The sequence below is a fragment of the Silene latifolia genome, chromosome 2 (genome assembly GCF_048544455.1).
Source record: "Silene latifolia isolate original U9 population chromosome 2, ASM4854445v1, whole genome shotgun sequence".
Taxonomy (NCBI): domain Eukaryota; kingdom Viridiplantae; phylum Streptophyta; class Magnoliopsida; order Caryophyllales; family Caryophyllaceae; genus Silene; species Silene latifolia.
The window spans coordinates 149407402-149425755 of NC_133527.1; the positions used below are offsets into that span (position 1 = coordinate 149407402).

General features: G+C 37.9%; 4 protein-coding genes across 4 annotated transcripts; all 4 read right to left on the reverse strand.

Moving 5' to 3' along the window:
* Positions 1 to 5485: 5485 nt before the first annotated feature.
* LOC141643123 (KIN17-like protein) lies at positions 5486 to 8633 on the reverse strand. The gene is made up of 2 exons (XM_074452156.1): positions 7312 to 8633; positions 5486 to 6496 (listed from the first exon to the last, which is right to left on the reverse strand). The coding sequence occupies exon 1, from the start codon at positions 8522 to 8524 to the stop codon at positions 7343 to 7345; it is 1182 nt and encodes a 393-aa protein (XP_074308257.1). The 5' UTR covers positions 8525 to 8633; the 3' UTR covers positions 5486 to 6496; positions 7312 to 7342.
* Positions 8634 to 10308: 1675 nt separating this feature from the next.
* LOC141643124 (uncharacterized) lies at positions 10309 to 13162 on the reverse strand. Its single transcript, XM_074452157.1, has 3 exons — positions 12985 to 13162; positions 12723 to 12811; positions 10309 to 10717 (listed from the first exon to the last, which is right to left on the reverse strand). The coding sequence occupies exons 1-3, from the start codon at positions 13021 to 13023 to the stop codon at positions 10570 to 10572; spliced, it is 276 nt and encodes a 91-aa protein (XP_074308258.1). The 5' UTR covers positions 13024 to 13162; the 3' UTR covers positions 10309 to 10569.
* A 1040-nt stretch (positions 13163 to 14202) lies between these two features.
* On the reverse strand, positions 14203 to 15477 carry LOC141630684 (basic leucine zipper 24-like). Its single transcript, XM_074443457.1, has one exon. The coding sequence runs from the start codon at positions 14958 to 14960 to the stop codon at positions 14448 to 14450; it is 513 nt and encodes a 170-aa protein (XP_074299558.1). The 5' UTR covers positions 14961 to 15477; the 3' UTR covers positions 14203 to 14447.
* Positions 15478 to 16151: 674 nt separating this feature from the next.
* On the reverse strand, positions 16152 to 18053 carry LOC141643125 (uncharacterized). The gene is made up of 2 exons (XM_074452158.1): positions 17703 to 18053; positions 16152 to 16631 (listed from the first exon to the last, which is right to left on the reverse strand). Exons 1-2 carry the CDS (start codon positions 17959 to 17961, stop codon positions 16279 to 16281), a joined length of 612 nt encoding a protein of 203 aa, XP_074308259.1. The 5' UTR covers positions 17962 to 18053; the 3' UTR covers positions 16152 to 16278.
* Positions 18054 to 18354: the final 301 nt, after the last annotated feature.

The window sequence follows — 18354 nt, forward strand, 5'->3', positions numbered from 1 at the left end:
ACCAAATACCAGAAATTTTGTGTAAACTTGAGATGATATTTCCGCCTTCTTTTTTCAATTCGATTGAGCATCTACCTATCCATTTGCCATATGAAGCTAAAGTTGGTGGACCCGTCCAATATAGGTGGATGTATCCTTTCGAAAGGTTTCTTAATCATGTGAAGAAAAAAATTGGTAATAAAGCTCGTGTGGAAGGTTCTATATGCAATGCCTACCTAACGGAAGAGATTGCCAATTTTTGCTCTCTTTATTTTGAAAAACATATTGAGACCAAAGCAAAATACTTGAATATTGATGAAGCGGATGAACTAGACACAAGTATACCCAAGTGTTTCCAAATGCAGGATGAAATAGGGTGTTCATCATTTGGGGAACAAGATTTCGGATGACAAGGAGTATAACCGTGCCCACCTTTATGTGCTATCTAATTGTGAGGTTTTGGAGCCATATGAAGCTCAATTTGTGACAGATTTCATTAAAGAACACCCAAATGTGAACAGAGAGGATGTTTGGCATAAGCATGAGGATCAATTTCACTGGTTTGGAAGCATGTATGTAAGCTAAATATTCAAGATGATGTGATAAGAAGCTTGGCTTTTGGTCCTTCTCGAAAGGTTGTGACGTGGAATCGATATTCAGTTAATGGGTTTAAGTTTCAAACATTTGACTATGGCAAAAGTAAGGCTAAATGCAACTACGGCGTTACTATTTCTTCTCTTGATGGCAATGAATATTATGGCATATTAGAGGATATCTTTGAGTTGTGCTACAATGGCCGGGATCGGAGTTATAAGACCATCTTATTCAAGATTCAATGGAGGGATAATTCCGTAGCTGGAACGAGAGTCCATGATCGTTACAAACTCGTGGAAGTGAATCATACACGATTGTTGATCTCTTTGTTGACACTCACGCAAAGAAGACAAGCAAGGGCAAGTTGATCTTCGCGAAGGAAAAAAATCAACATTTATATGTAAGTGTCAAAAAATAAAAATTTCTTAATGTGTTAAAGTATATGTTTTTTTATCAATTTTTAGATAATTAAGTAACCTTTAACCATTAATGTTTTATCAATTTTTTAGGAACAATTCCTTGTCCGTAGGAAGAACAACCCGGAAATTGATGACAATGAGCTATGGTTTGATCTTGTTGAGGGGTTCCAAAGAGAAGATGTGTATGGAGCCGGGTCGGCAAAGGAGATTTTCTACCCTCCTACAAGAAGAAGAGGGTCAATTTCCTCCCAACAACAACCTTATACCCCAAGTGTCGTAAGTGTGCTCCAAGCTCAATTAGCCGCCAAGGAGAGGCAGGATGATGAGAGGGTGAGGCGGGATGCCGAGAGAGATGAAGAAATTCGGAGGATGAAGGAGGAAATGGACCGGATGAACTCCTTCGCCAATTGCAACAGTGGGTGGCGCCCGCAACCAAAGGATCCTAGAGATCCTAATTATGGAGGTGGTAGTGGAGCGGGAGCAAGTTTCCCTGTTATGTAGTTTTTTAGAGAACATGTTATTCCCGGATAATGTTAGATGACCCAAACTCGTAGTTGTGTGTATGGAACATGATTTTCTTTATCAAGTTTGGTTGTGTTGGCTTCCCATGTATTCTCTGCTGGAAGTGTTGGTTTATTTGCAGGTTTTTACGTATTTGGCTAGGTCAAAAACGATTTTTAGGCTAAAAAAAAATGTAAATTTGGCGACGGATACTGGCCAATTGGCGACGGGAAACCGTCGCTAAGCTTCTGATCATGAATTAATTTTAGGGTCATTGGCGACGGATACTGGGCAATTGGCGACGGGAAACAGTCGCCAAAATGACGACCAAACTCAGTCGCCAAATTGGCGACCAAAAACCGTCGCCAATATTGAGTTTGTGGAAGTGACGTGGCATTAAATATGGCGACCAATGACAGTCGCTAATGTGGCGACTAAACACAGTCGCCAATTTTGGCGACGAATTTCTGTCGCCCGCTTTAAAAAAAATCCGTCGCCAAAATTGGCGACGAAGTCCTGTCGCCAAAAGCGACTAAACCTAGCTACGAAGTGCGGGCGACGGGCCTTAGTCGCTTTATTCTTAATGGCGACTGTTCTCGGTCGCCTTATATGGTCGCCAATTACCTTATTTGTTGTAGTGTAGAATCACGGGAGGGGTGGACATTGATGCTAGGGTTTGGGTCATTAACTGGGTTACTTATTTCATAAATGGCCCAAATCCTAACTCCCTCCTCTTTCCTCTTTTTGCTACCCTTTGGAGAATTTGGTGCTGTAGGAATGAGATGGTCTTCAAAAACCGTCGCCCTTGGCCTTTGAGTGCTCTAAATTCTATTATTGGTGACATTCAGTGTATGAATGAGGTTGTGTGCAGTAAGGATGATAGCCTCCTTAGAACACCTTTGTTGCATTCCTCCCCTGTCTTTGGTTTAGCTATGAGAATTAGAAACTCCTTCCCCTATTGGATTGTTGGTGGAACTGGGTGCGGAAATGTCTGCATTGTCAAGTGTGATGCTGCCTGGAGGGCTGATAGAAGTTCTGGCATGGGGTGGTGCTTGTTTGATGGTAATTGAACCTTAAGGAATACTGCTCACGCTCGCTCGTTTGCCTCTTCTGCCCTGCATGCCGAAGGACATGCAGCTATCATGGCTCTCAAATGGGCCTTGGACGAAGGGTACCTTCATGTTAGACTTGTTACGGATTGTCTTATCTTGGTTATGCAGGTCGCTGGAGCGGAGAAGGCGAATGCATCTATTAAGTGCATTATCCATGATTTAAAATCTATTGCGTCTCATTTTCATTGTTGCTCTCTTAGTTTCTGTCCTAAGGGGGGTGAATAGGATAGCTCATAATCTTGCTTCAAGAAAGTTTCTTTTGTAGTTTATCTTTATTTGTTCTTTGTCAAAAAAAAAAAATCAAGCTAATCAAACTCGAACCTTCTGATAGACAAACTTATCTCATGATTTTCTCGTACCAATTCAAATCATGTGTCTTTATAGAGAGTGATTGTTGAAAACTATCTTCATCTCCTCCGTGATTTGTTTAGCAAGAACATGAGGCCTGTCAAGTTTCTTTTCCATTATGTCTTGTTTCCGCCTTTCATCCAGACCTGGTAAATACGAGCGTTAATAACAGCATGTCTGATGCTCTTCTTCATAACAGATCCTCTACATTTCATAATCCCATTAAAGCAGGTTTCTCTATTTACTTTAATATGAAGCCATTGCTCCATCTGGCATTCTGACTATAATGGCATGTAAAAAAAGAGGCGACCAATATGCATATTCAGTAGAAATGAAGACTAAGTAAGACGGAATTAACCAAATCTAATTAACCAAAATAACAAAAGTTTTCTATTCCCATGAGCTCTAATTCTAAGGATCATCCTCTAAATAAGTATACTACCTTCATTCTTATTCAACTTTTTTGTATTAATTGGCACTCCAAGGTATTTGAAAAGTAGACAACATTTCCTGAATCCATATATTTGGGTATGATATAATTAACCAGTTTAGGAGACACCTGTCAAAATATACAACTGACTTTGTCTTTATTCAAACATAAATCAGTTGCACCTGAAAAGGTTGACAAGGCCTCAACATCCACACAACATTTTCCCCATTCCCCTTGCAAAACATAAGCAAATCATCTGCAAATAAAAGATGGTCGAGCCTAAGTTGTTTACATAAAGGATGAAACCTGAAATACTCTTTCTGTCCTATAATGCCAAGAATCCTAGACAAGTAGTCCATCGAGGATCGAACAGATGATGATTCCCTCCCCAAGCATGATGACCCACCCAAGGTGCGCAACTATTATGCTCACTTCAATTGAAAACAAACAGTTAAGCATGCCCTTGTGTAATCAAGAGTGTTTGAGTTTTGACATAGGTAGGCTATAAAACACCATGTATGATTTTGCCAAAATGGAGTAATAGAGACCATATTCAAGCCTTTCTAAGCCTTAATTTATCTAAATTCAAGTTCAACGGAAAAATATGGAGGATCCCATATATGATGGACTACGTCTCTTATGTTTCAATAAAGATGAAGCGTGCCCTATTTTGCACAATTGCACCTTGATGAACCTGAGTCGGATAATAAAAAACGTAGGGATCCAACCAGAGCTACTCCTGCTCCACGCTTCAAGCAGCAAATGTCCTGTGCAAAATTAAGCAAGTAGGCAGACCGCAAATACTAACCCAGTCGACAAGTAGAAAGAACAAACCATATACAAAACTGCATTACAACAGTCGAGATATGTCTCATCCATAGTTTTATAAGAGGTGATTACTCCTTCCGCCCCAATTGTTTACCGTTACTTAAAATACTTTACAAAGAATAAATAAAGTTAAACAAATAACTTGAGAAAAAAAAACCACGTAAAAACATTTAATGAATGATGACAGGCCTTTAGTCTGAAAATACTTGCTATATCAGGAGACAGGGCACATGATGTACTACTAGCTAAGCATATTGGAAGTCACATACCCTAACACTTCCTAGAGGAAAAGGCACAACAAACAGAAGAAGAACAGGCAACATCAACGAGAAATTGGAAGTTAACTAAAATTGTAGAGAACTTTCGTTAAGGAATGGATCGTTACTCAATACTAAAAAGGAATAATGAGAGTGACAGTGAGTCACCTTGGTGTTCGACTAAATCCTTTGGTGAACTACGATGTTTTAACAGCCACTCTGACACTTCCTAATCAAGTGTTAAGTTGGTTCAGAGTTCTGGCCATATATTGCCAAATGAAGAGCTACATTCTTGTATTAAAATCTTACTATATGCTTATACAAACAATTAACAAATACATCAAATTTAGAAGGTAGCAAAGGTAGTCATATAGAAATGTACACTCTTAAACGAAACCTGAGTATATGGAGAACTAGTAAAGCAGATTGCTTATAAAGAGGCTCCCACTCACGCTCCCTGGTGTTAAGGAGGTCGGACATAGTCAACAAAGTGACCTATAACTGAAAACAGGACGAATTAGAAAGGGCTCAACAAGTCTTATTGGCAAGGGCATTACTAGAGAAAGGTATTACTAGGCCACTGTCAACCAACACAATTAGGTAGAAAAAGCACGACTCAGCAACATGATAATCCCAGCAATTAATGGCACCGTTACTTCGTCCTTGAATAGATTACTCGTAAACAGTTTCGCCGTCAATGTTCTGTGACGCTGAAAATCTCTCTTGGGGTTCAAATGACATCCTAGGGCAATGACTTTCGCAAACAGTAGGGCGTAGGCTATAATCAAAGGGTACATGGTTTTCAAAAGCTCAGTAACAATATCTAGAGAGGGAAAAGGATGAATAAAGACACAGATATAAAAATTACCTTCTATACTCTTTAGACGCTTGTGTGTTGCAAATGCCCATCACAGCAACATTTACTGTAAAAACGTAACCAGCTGCATTTTGGGTCGCAGATTGCAATATCGAAACATAAGTATTGATAAATTTCTGTGACTATTTCACACTAGGTAAAAACTTGAACAATAATCACCTTTCATTAATCACACCAAAGACAAGCATGCTTACATTGGCACCAACAACATGTGGAAGAAATTCATTAGTCACACTGGTAAAGTCATGAAATTTCACTTATTCCACTTGAAGAACTTTTCAAATTAAAGTCATTGTATCAAGTAACTAACCTACCCACAAACACGCCAGGAATCGAACAATCAAAATACATATGTCAACTAACTTAGCTCATAAAATCATTTAGGATCGCTATTCATGATCTTGTTCGAACCCCGTCAACTCCAACGCTACCTCTATGGCTCCATTCTTACACTAAAAATCAAACTATCAACTAATTCAATTATCTTGCAAATCAATTCATCTTCAATAACAAACGATGACTAAAGCTAACCCTCGTTAGAAACATTCACCTGTCTTCTAAGCAACTCACTCTCCCTCCTCAACTTCATCATCTTCTGCTTCATCATCCCCAACTGTGTATCAGAAGTCGAAACATGATTATTATCAATCATTTTTGTCCTCGTAACCAACAACTCCTCCAAATCCCTAACCTTCTTACTCAATTCCTCCTCTTGCTGCTCCACATAAACACAATCCTCAATTTCCTCAATTTCCACTATAAGTCCACTTCCTTCAATTTCTTTCGTGTCGATATCAATTCACGATGCAGCTGATATATCATCGCTTCATCTTCCGTCTTTCGCTCCGAAATCCTCAATTTCCTCCTCATAGCTTTCATCTCTACACCAACCCCGTGAGTGCTCTCCCCAGCGAGCTAATGTGCCCAGTAGCAATACCATCTCACCTTAGAACGGCCCCTCTACATCTCAATGATGCTTTCTTACACATCAATCTAGTCATAGTTAATATGATAAATAGCTACCCGAATCTCAATTCGCGTATCTCTCAACTCAGCGTTATGGTCTTAAATGTGCAACGAGCTGGCAACCATGAATCGATGCTTACCCTTGAAGAGCTCAATAGAATGAATGACCCAAGACTTTTCTCTACCTATAATAGAAATAGAAAAGTACAGAGTAATAAGGATCCAAAAGTGAACAGCCAAACAGCAATAGAACGGACTTCTCATGGCACAATGTTTGCTATTCAGCCACAAAACCTACAAAGCTAAATGCTAATTCTACATTTGACACGCTATAAACTGGTATCTTTATATACACTACTAGGGCAAGCAATGAAAGAGAGACCATGGATCCAATCCCAACTGCTAAAAAGATCTATGAAAGGTTTCATGATTGTCCACAAATCTTTCATAGCATTGCTAAGCAAGATCAAAAGGCACATCTCAAACAAGTAATTTCAAGGTTGGAAAGGGAAAGTCTAATAATTTAATTGCCCTAAGACAAGCTACAGAGATACGAGAATCCATAATTTTCCAAATTGCACCAAAGCAAGATCAAAATATGGGCAAGCTGCAAAACCAAGGACAGAGAAATAGCATAGAAAGCAAACAGATAAAGAGGTAATCTTCGGCACAAACAAGAAAGGAGGATGAGCCGATAGCATCTTAGTCCTGGGTTATTGTTACCAGAGCAGCCAACAGATTAAAGCCAAATGAATCAACCACAACCAAGAAAAAGTAATAATGTAACAAAGATAGATACCTTAGGAGCAAGAAAATAACTTTTTAAAACAAGTAACAAGAGAGCATGAAAACATCATTGTAACATAAAGGAAATTAACATCCATGTACACAAATCAAGTTGCAATAACACTGAAAATCACTGAGAGGTGGGAAACAAATGAAATTGCAAAAAACGAAAAAAAACAGTACAGTGTGCTTCGAGTAGTTGTACAGAATAAACCTTGGAATTGAGTCGAACAACACTTGAATTACTAAGCAATTTTACAAATATCTTCATAATCCACAGCAGGAATCACTCTCCCATCATAAACACCCTTCTCAATTTGAACCTTAGCACAAAACTTATCCATATTAATAGCCAACAACTTGGCATTCGAACCTCTATAAGCCCCATTAACAATCCTAACACGACCCCCAATTTGCGGGATAACCGTCTCAAGCTCAGCTTGATCGATCCTAAGCACATGTTTAGTATCAACCATCTCAATTTCACCAACATACTTATCAATAACCTTCCTCACAACACCCTTCATCTTATAATACCCTTTCTCCTTCAACTTTTTACTCATCACCTTAACAACAATCCCTTCACATAACCAATAATCTTTCCTATTAACCTTCTCTTTAACCTTCTCATCTTCAGCCATTAACTCATCCAAAACCGACTTATTCCCATCTTTCTCAATTTTCGCCTTCTTTCCCGCTTTCTCACCCTCCAAATCATCCTCAAATACACCCACTACCCCTTTTCCTTTCCCTTTCCCTTCATTCAACATAACCCCACCCCCTCCAAGAGCAAAAGCCACTTTCCCACCCGCCATTTCCACCGCCTTTTCCGACATTTCCTCCGTTCCAACCGCCTTCTCCTCGCCACCAACCACAGCCACCTGCTCAGCCCGCTCAATCTGCTTCAAAATCTCCCTCTCTTTCTTCTCCTCATCAACCAAATCAGCCCGAATTCGCTTATCCTTCATCTTACTCTTAAAAACCGTCTCAGAATCGCGATCAATATAAGTAATAAACCACCCTTTCGCCGTCTCCTCAACCTTACACTTGCCAGTCCTCCCTAAATACTTGACAAATTCAGTAAGAGACAACCACTTTGTAGAATTCATGTGCACATGATGTCTATCAGAAATAAACTCGTTATAAACCACAGTCGCCGCAATTCGACTAAATCGATGAGACATTTTCATGTGTTCCATGAACAATTCTTCGAATTCTTCGGAGTATCCTTCGACGATACGATCCGGGTTTTGGCCGAAGATCTCCATTTGACGTTGGTGTGATTCGCTCATACAATGACACTTGAATCCGTTTTCGTCTCGGCATTGTTTCTGGCACATCTGACAGTACCATCGAAGTTTTTGAAGACCTTTTGCTTTGATTCTGTTTGCGATTGCTTTTGGGGTTAGGAAATCGTTCTTCCCCATTTTATGTTGGGATTTTGGGAATTAGGGCAAAATTGATTTGGGGGTTCTGAGTTTGGAACGAAGGCCTTTACTTCTCTCTAAAGTCGGTTTATATTTTAAAGACGGACTTATATATACTGAAAGACGGTCTTTGAATAGAATTTGTAATTGGGGTTAGTGGTGCTCAATATGGCGGGTCAATTGAGTAAAATTTGTAAGTCCTTCATTATAGATTCATCTTGGTATGTGGAAATTTTCCATATTTATCGAAAGGTTAATGCTTGTGTGGACTGGCTAGCGAATGAAGGGGTAAAGCAGAGCCAGCAGTTGATCCGATATGATCTTTCTAACATATCGAGCCAATTGTTAAGTTGGTGCAACATGATGTGGGTGGTGTTGTGTGGCCTCATTTAGTTCCTTCTCATGTTGTTTAGTAGTTAGTTTGTTTCGTTTTCCTGTCTTTTTGTTTGGAAGGGTTTTCCCCGCTTCGCTTTACCAAAAAAAACATGGCGGGCCAATTGGCCTGGTCTCGTGGGCCGACTTTCAACATCCCGGCTAGCCCGTGTGCCAGCCCAGCACGGCCCGTTCCTTCCCTCGGGCCAGGCCAGTGCCGCATTTTCCTTAGCCCAAGATTCGGGCTGGACAAAACCAACCCAGCACTAGCCCAGCCCAGCCCGGTCCCTCACCTGTGTTGTGCTAGTGCTGCCAACCCTTAACCCGCCCCGCCCCTGGCTCGGCACAGCCCAGACCACTGAGCACCTCTAATTGAGGTAGGCAATATGCATGTAGGAATTAAATTTAGAAAACTCTTATTGAAGAGTTTTTCTTTTCCGTATTTGATATAGTTTCCAAAACCTTAAATTCCTATTGGAATTATGTTAACACTTTCTAAATCTACTTAATATAGGACTTACATACAGTATATTAATGTCTCGCAAGTCACAATATACATAAAAAAAAATTCCAGTGTGAAGTTTTATTTTTCACCAAAAAACAAAAGGTTATATAGAATCTTGCAAGTTCTAATCATGAAGGGTAAACACGTTGCAAAATATTACGTCATCCTTGGTACGTCTGTTGAAGTTAAATTGAACGAGGAACCTTGTTACGATTTCTTCTTCACTAGTGCCAAGAGAGAAGCAGAAGATGTTGGTAAACCATGGGTGTTTAACCCGACAATAAGTAAACAGTTAACAATGAGTGATTGTAACGGTTCAAGTCGTCTTCTGATAGGTAAAGAAGAAGCGAAAAAGCACATACTCGATAATCTAAACGAGATTCAAAGACAGATAGTAGACTCATCGAAAGGGCTCCTTATTGATGTACTAGATTGGGATAAAGGCATCGAAATTGAACTGACTTTGAAGATGTGGGATTCAACCAAAGGGTATATCCTAAATAATGGTTGGAGCAAACACTTTGTAATAAAAAGGAATTTTGGTGAGAAAGATACAATTGGACTAAGGTGGGATGATAAGATGGAGAGGTTAGAGATTAGTCTTTTGCAGAAGCATGTACATGAAAAGCTAATGGAGAAGAATGAAGGTCAATGTAGTACAAGCAGAGCAAACAATGACAGTTGTGCCAGTTTAGAGTAGCTGTTTATTGTATTTTCTTACAAAGCGAGCTATAAGGGCGAGTTTAATATCGACTAGTTTTTTAACAGTTTTAAGCACTCTTTATCTTGATCGGTTTTTATGTTGCAAGTATTTATTTCAATCAGTAATTGTGTTAAATAGCTCAGAAAAGATCACAACAGATCGTTGAAGGATAAATATTTTGGCACTGACCCTATCTTGAGCATATAAAATTTAACTGTTTCATCTCAACCGTCTCACATTAAATTTCACAGTAGAGAAAAGGTTAAGATTTCAGAAGTTATTTCTACAACATAGCACAAACAAAGATTGCGTACTCGAAAAACCGAGTTACACGCACGAGGTTTCAATAGTAATATCTCAAATACGAAGTTACATGGAAGTTGGAACAATCAACCATGTAACCATGGCTACCTCAGATAAATCAAATTTATCTTCTTAATTTGAACAGGATGTAGCTCATCAGCTTCACTGTGGTTCGCTGAAAAATTTGTTGAGACCTGGCATGATCTCAGGACTCTTTGTACGCACAAATTTCCTGATGGCATGCTCTGCGTATTTCTCTCCCTCTGCATGATTCTCCAGTATACCGGCAGCTCGTCTTTCCTTATTCACCCTGGGCATTGCAAGAAAATAAAAGTAAAACACCAGGCAATGCATGAAAAAACATTAGTAATGTAACATTATAACACTAGCCAATACCCCATTCGAGAAAAAACAACATATCAGTTAAGTTTATAGGCCGATAAATAGCAAGATACTGTTCCATGCAAACCCAAAAGCAGCAGCATGAGAATAACGAAATGTTAGATAATAAACATTAATTACTTTGATCAGAACCCGAGTCCTAAAAGTCATATAAACAAAGAAGAGTAATTTGAAAAGTAGAACAGGTTTCCAAACACAGAAGAATATGTCATATGCTTTATGCTAGTGTATACATGGAACAAGAAAGCTCATAATGATTATAGAACTAAATCGTCAAATTAGAGTCTGATAACATTCATGGAGATGATGTTTCTTTTGTTACTCTCTAATCTCTGTTATAAAGCTTATCCTACCTACCAAACACTGAGACCGTCATCTACAAATTAAAAACTTTAATAGTTAAGTTCAAATGTGCATCTAATTCTTTAATTCACCTTTAGCTTCTTTACCCCTGACTTCTCATCTCTGCAACTATCACCAGTTTGTCACAAGATTCACAAAATATTTCTTCTCATCTCTACAAGTATCATTTATCACCATAATCAAATGGTCAAGTCCACTAACATCTCAAATACAAGGTACTCACTCTAATCAGATGCCAGATATCATTATTTGAGCTCCATTTCAAATAATGCGGGTAGGATACAAAGAGGAAATTAACTAAATGTTCAAAAGAACAGCAGATGCTTTCCTTTCTTTTTCTGATATCTTAATCAGAAACTCTTATTTCAAATTGATGATAATCTGACTAGAGAAATATGGCAAAACTCAAAAAGTGAAATGAGGGAGAAAAGTAGCGCAATTGCTATTTAAGCTCAATTGCTCGAAGAATATACAATATTGCAATGAAATTAAAACCTATTTAAGTGACACAAGACGATTTTCAAAACCAAGATACATTTACAGATGCAATACTCACATTATAGTAAGCAAATTACTTCCATAGGTATATTTCAACAAAAAACAGACATAGCTTATTCAAACAACAAACATTTTCCCTATTCAAACACGTGTCTGATTACATGTCTGAGTCAATTTGTCCATACACCACCCCTGGGTCCAGTTAGAGATAACCAATAAATAGTGTATAGATGTATTACATTAATCTTAAAAGATTTAAAACCATGTTATTAGCTTCACTAAACGCAGAAGCAGCGCAACACATTCACAATGTTCTGTGATCACTCTCAAATCATTCACAATCAAAATGGAAGATAGGCCTATACTAATAGGAAATAAATATAATTGTTCGACCTCAACCATTGCCTTAAGGTTTTGATAGATGGTTCATCTATCATGGTATCAGAGCCACTGTGACCAAAGGTTTTGGTCACAGGTTCAAATCCTGGCAGCCTCCAATAACTCACGAAGTGGACTTTCAACACATGGTATGTGCCACTCTTCGAGCCTAATGGGCATCCGAGTGAGGAGGCGTAATAGGAAATAAATATAATTGTTGGACCTCAACCATTACCTTAAGGTTTTGGGTGATATGGTCTCATCTATCATAGTAAACATTTTGATGAATTCGTAATCAATTCAATAGGTTTAATTTGTCATAGCGGCTAAAGCCTGAAAGTAATCTCTTCAGCAGTCAAGCTCAATTATAAACACAGGTTATTCAATAATCAATACCCATTTTTGTACTTGTCGAATAGACGATTGATTAAAAACACAGCAACTATAACGAATTATGCAAAAAAAAAAAAAAAAAAAAAAAAAAAAAAAAAAAAAACGGGGGATTTAAAATCCTCACAAGAAGCCAATGAAATTATAAAACAAACACCTGATTTGAGGAATAGGCGCATAAAATCATGTAGAGCAGAAAGTAAAAACATAAAGAAGCAGATGAATGGGAGGAAGTAAGTAAACAAAGAGCAAAAAAATGGGGGAATTGGTGAGAGATAAAACACCTGACTTCGGGATTAATGGAAATGTTGCGAATCAACTGAAGGCCGCAAATTCCAACAGCAACGCCAACCGCCGCAAACAAAGGATATACCTTCAACAACAACAAGAGCAACAACATTTTATCATACAGTAATTGTAATTGTAATTATAAATAGAGCAACCTATGAATCAAATGTAATTAATTGAAAAAATAGCAATGATGATTATGATGATAAGAGAATAGTAGATAAAAATGAAGGGAGAAACAAGTGAGAGAGAGAGAACCTCAGGTCGAAGCCAACGGTTGACGGCGCCACCAGTCATGATTGGAACTACAGTTCAAGTGTGAAGTGACACAATTTTGGGAGTTAGGATGATGAGATAGATCAACTACGGTTTGCGTTTGCCAAAGAGACAGGAGAAGGTACATCAAGATTAAACCCAGCCCATCCCCCAATCTTGGAGAAAAAGGATTGTACATTGGATGTACTATATCATATTTAATGATTTTTTGAGTTATTGTGTATTTTTTTCGAGTATTATAGAGTTTATAAATTACATTTTAGTTTTATGATGTCAAAAATCAAATTTTTTGAGCTTATATGTAATTTTTTTGAGTTATAATGTAATTTTTTGAGATTAAAGTTTAAGTAAATAAACTCAAAAACTTTAAAATAAAACTCAAAAATTTTAGATTAAAACTCAAAAACTTTATATTAATGCTCAAAAACTATAACATCTGATGTACTACATCAGATGTATAATCCACTTATTGTCTTGGGAGTTAGGACTTAGGATGAGAAAGATACACTTGTTTATGGGCGGTTCCGTCCATTGAACCTTATCCATCTCATTCGTAATAATAAGCGGATAAGGACAAGTATTTCGAGAAAATACAAAGGCTCAAGTAGAGATGGAAGTTGGCACGTGGACCGTTGGCCTGACACGCCCTAGCACAGCCCACGACCCACTTTAGCACGACACGGAATTGGCACGACCCAACACGACACGACAAGCTATGGGTCGTGGACCGTGCCTAGCCGCAATTTTCATTTGACTGGCATAGCACGACAAACCTGAGCACGGCACGCTCAAAATACAAGAAATTAGGTTAAAATGGAGGAATTGTTAAGGCACGCTCAAGCACGGGACAGTACGCATAGGTCGTGAACCGTGCCTATCCCGCAATTTTCATTTGACCGACACGGCACGAAACGCACTTTCATGGGCCTAGGTCGTGCCATTTTCTCCTCCAGGCACGGTGGGCGAGTACGAGGCACGACGCGACACGACCTACTTCCATCTCTAGGCTCAGGCACTAACTTGTCCAAACCCGATTGTCTATTGACCAAAAATTAAACAAGAGCATGGCAATGTCCAGCCCAAACCTGCATTTGATCACCTCTAAATTAAAGATGGGCATCTAACAATTGTTTTGAGACTCAACCCAAAATCTAAGTGAAAATCATGATATAAAGAGGAAAAACTCCTTCATTGTATATACATCTTCCGGTCATTTATTTACCTTTCTATATTAGACTTCTAGTAAATAACTTTTACACTGTATTTTACGCCAAAAAGATAACTTATTCACAATATAGTGTCTTACACTTAGCACATGTCACTCTTTACCCTTATGTCACTTCATTTTCTTATCATACTATATACAATGACTTTTTCTACAAAATAGCCGTATTCGACGCTCCAACGTAACGGGAATGATTATGTACAAACATGCACTCCCTAAGTTACTGTTGATCTTGGTTTTTAGTAGAACCCAAGCTTTCAACAGCTCCAATTGCATAACTACCAACAATAGCTGACTGACAATTTTCCTGCCAAGAAAACACTGGTTTTTCTACAAGACACTGCTGCAAACCAATTCCTTGACTACCTTCATCAAACCTAAGACTAGTATCACCAATACAATGCTTCTGAAATGCAAAAGATCCCAATTCATCATCAACCTTTCCCTTAAGATCAACCAAAAGAGCTCGTAATTTCGATATCTCATACTCGAGAGCCATCTGTTCTTCAAGCTTCCTAACCAATTGCCGGTTTAAAAACCGCAGTTTCTTGACTTCCTCTTCTAAAAAGGCGGTATGCGCCTTCTTCTTCTCCCGATACTTCTTAACCGCTTCACGATTCCCGGAGCAAGTATGAGTATGTGTACAAGTCTTAGAATGAATATTAATGTTATTAGATAAACTAGAATTTGGTAAGAGTGTAGGGTTAGAAAGCTCAATCTTTTCATCATCCATGTTATAGGAACCTTTATATCAAATAAAAATGGAGCAAAATTGCACTAAAAACACCAAAAAGATTCAATCTTTGATTAAATATGGATTGACTTGGACATTTTATTCCACAAAATGAAACACAATTACTCAACAAATTAGAACCAAATGTTGAAAAGTTGAAAGATTCTCATTCTCATAGTTGACAATACAATATAAGAATATATGCAAAGATAATGAAAGTAAAACTCTTAAAAACATGATCCACTGATTCTTTACCAGTAAAAATTCTCTGTAACATCAGAAAAAATCAGACCAAAACAATAGAAATACAAAAACTTTGGAGAAACGGTTTCTGGTTAAGTTATTGAGTGACCACTTATGAGAAAAGGTAAAAACTTTTGAGAGAATTAAAAGTACCCAAATCAAGATTTTACATAAACATGCATAATTGTAGCAGATGGTAAGAAATTTAATTAGATGCTTTTAAAACCTTGAAATGTGGTTAAAAATGCATTAAGTAGCATTTTCAGAGAGGAACAAGTTGACCTTTTTAATGGATAAGGAAACAAGTTAAAAAATAAAAAAGTCACTATCATAAAATTTAATAATTTGTGAATAATCATTGGATGGAAAAATTGATAGAGTAATTGCTACGCAATTTGGCCATTTCTAAATTCTAATGTTACACAGGAAAATTAATTATCAATGTTTACTGTATGTTTTGCTGAAGGCATGGAAAAGGTTGATTTTGGCTCAAAATAAGGCATGGAAAAGGTTGAATTTATTGCATCACTTGCATGCGTAGGTATAATCCAGTGTATGAAGTGCCGAATTCGACTATTTTTATTCGAAAAACTTTCATGTTCTGTCTCAAATTGAACTACTCCGCTGCTTTATATTGAGTGTTCGAATCTACGTTCAAGAGTCGAGTCAGTTAAGTGTTTAATAACAAGGGCAGGTATAAAAATGTTATCACATTGCGATTGTGCTGTTTCCTGTAACAAATGAAAATTGTCACATATCGTACCAAATGAATGGGTGTCTTACAATAGAAGAAAGCGCAACCATATTAATGACTCATTTTGCTTTGTCCGTAACAAACAACCAAAGAATAGTGTGTTTTTGACTCCAACCGGAAATGAAGACTAATCCTTTGATGACGGTGTTCAGGAACATTGAAGAAGTCGGAGCAGGGGGACGATGAGCAAATTTGCTTCTAAAACAACTTACATTCAAGCTTCATTCAGCAAGTCTGCAACTTGGAAGTATAAATATACAACAATGCAAATGACAGAATCAATGTTACAGCAATATACCGAATCTAGTGTATCATTTATCATCATCGAAAACGAGGATCAACACCTGACGATACTGGCTTCATATTTCTCACAGGTCGGACTCTACGAACTATTGGATCATTCAAAAATTTGACAATTAAATGCTTCATCAAGTATTCTCTCAGTAACTCCTCTCGCTTGGGATTCATGCCTGCATTAAAGCTGTAACATCCATAGTGTTTATAAAATCTCTTTTTTCTCCTCGATGTTTCAGCTAAACCTGAAGTTTTCCGTGTCTGTAACTCCCATTGAAGTTTAGCTACTTTAAGTTCCAGCTCCTCTAGTCTTTCCATCTGTGAATCCGCCTTCCTGTCCTGTATTGACTGCGAAACTATGTCTATAATTGGACCTCCCCCTGCAAAGCAAACAATAACATTACTCCACTGCCTCCACACCTTTTGCCTAAATCGATAATTGAACAAACAAACAAACAAACAAACACGATCAAATAAATGAATGAAGACTAGATTCAAAGCTTCAAGAGACAAATCAATTAACAAGTGAAGAGAGAGGACCATTGATGATCATCTCATAAAAGGCTGAAACATTGACAAAGAAAATACGGACCTTTAACTGAGGCAGAAACGAATTTCATAAAGGCTTATTCTGAACTCAACCAATTTCAAACAAAAGTCGGACCTTTAACTGAGGCAGAAACATATTGCAAATCCTTAAGCATATATACCAAAAGATCCAACACTTGACCATACGAAAATGAGAAATCATTTTAGAACATACACAAGTCCTTAACTTCACTGCATTCTCAGGGTCTCGTCTAATAAGAGTTTCCGTTATCAAAGTAGGATCCCTGGATTTTGAGGGCCACAATTATCATTGGCAAGTTGACAGTATTGGAGGGCCTCATTTTTAAGTTTCGCTTTCCCAAAATCACTGAGACAGCCGCACATACTTGTATGAAACATCACAAAACATCAATTACTTGACATAAACCGAGTTTCACATACATAAAATCCCAACCAATAGGGCATTCTCCATTATTATTGTAAAATATGTTTACTAGCTTTGTTGAACAAACGAGCTTTGGGGAGCAATCCAAATACGTAATCTCATGATTTATCTTGACAAAACAATCATGTCGTTCAATCTTTTGATTCACACTTGCATTTTGCCCCTTTAACCAAGTCGGAATTAGAAAACATGGATATTCATATTCCCTCCGTTTCACTCAACTGTATTACAATTTTTACCAATTCGGATGTCTATTCGAAAAAAACATAATATATACTATACTCCGTAATACGAAATCTTGGTGAGGGGAGAAGGTTGGGGATAATGTGACATTTTGTCAACCCTAAACATTCAAACAACACAAAAACTCGAGTGAGACGATCCTACAAAAGCAATACACAATTAATGAATTATCGATTAGTTGAAAACACGAAAAACAAAAAAATGTGCGACGTACCGTAAGTACGAACAATGAAGAGAACGCCATTTTTGGAAAAGTCTTTAAGGAGACGAGTGACGTGATCACGTACATGATCATCAGATATGAAGTCTTGAATCTCACGCGCCGTCATCTTGACGGCATCGTCGACTTGAGCCTTAGCGGCACGGCTAACGTCTAAACCCTTCTTGCACATTTCCGTCACGTGTTTGACACGGTGTTTGCACTTTTTCACTGCCATGGCGGCTTTGCAAATCCACCCCCATAAACCACCCATCTCTTTTTTTAATCCTTTTCTTCTTCTTCTCGATGGTCACTCACTATTCTGAGTGAACCTTTTTTTTTTTTTTTTTTTGTTTAAAAGGGTGCCTTGGTCATTTGTTTGTCTTTGCTTAAAATATGATCAAGGGTGCGTTAATGTATTTAACCTGCAAATTGGCTGAAATAATGACCTAGCACCTAGGCTAGCTATTATGACCCTGTTTGATAATCGGCATAGGGCGGGTTTACGATAGCAGAAATCATTGGAAGAATACGGCTAGCATATTTTAGAAGCATGTTTGGCTATCAAATTTAAGTAATAAAACTAAGATTATGAAATTTTGACATCTCTCCTGTCCAAGGATCCATAAAGATTTCTTAAAATATTAATGAAATTATAAATTATTAT

Bases quoted from the DNA above. Each gene is read 5' to 3' on its own strand.
- LOC141643123 (XM_074452156.1), bottom strand. From the start codon at position 8,524: ATGGGGAAGAACGATTTCCTAACCCCAAAAGCAATCGCAAACAGAATC.
- LOC141630684 (XM_074443457.1), bottom strand. From the start codon at position 14,960: ATGGATGATGAAAAGATTGAGCTTTCTAACCCTACACTCTTACCAAAT.
- LOC141643125 (XM_074452158.1), bottom strand. From the start codon at position 17,961: ATGGGTGGTTTATGGGGGTGGATTTGCAAAGCCGCCATGGCAGTGAAA. The intron at 16,632-17,702 runs GTACGTCGCACA...TTTGCTTTGCAG, and splicing joins CTTCATTGTTCGTACTTACG to GGGGAGGTCCAATTATAGAC.
- LOC141643124 (XM_074452157.1), bottom strand. From the start codon at position 13,023: ATGACTGGTGGCGCCGTCAACCGTTGGCTTCGACCTGAG. The intron at 12,812-12,984 runs GTTCTCTCTCTC...TTGTTGTTGAAG, and splicing joins ACCGTTGGCTTCGACCTGAG to GTATATCCTTTGTTTGCGGC. The intron at 10,718-12,722 runs GTGTTTTATCTC...TGCAATGCCCAG, and splicing joins TCCATTAATCCCGAAGTCAG to GGTGAATAAGGAAAGACGAG.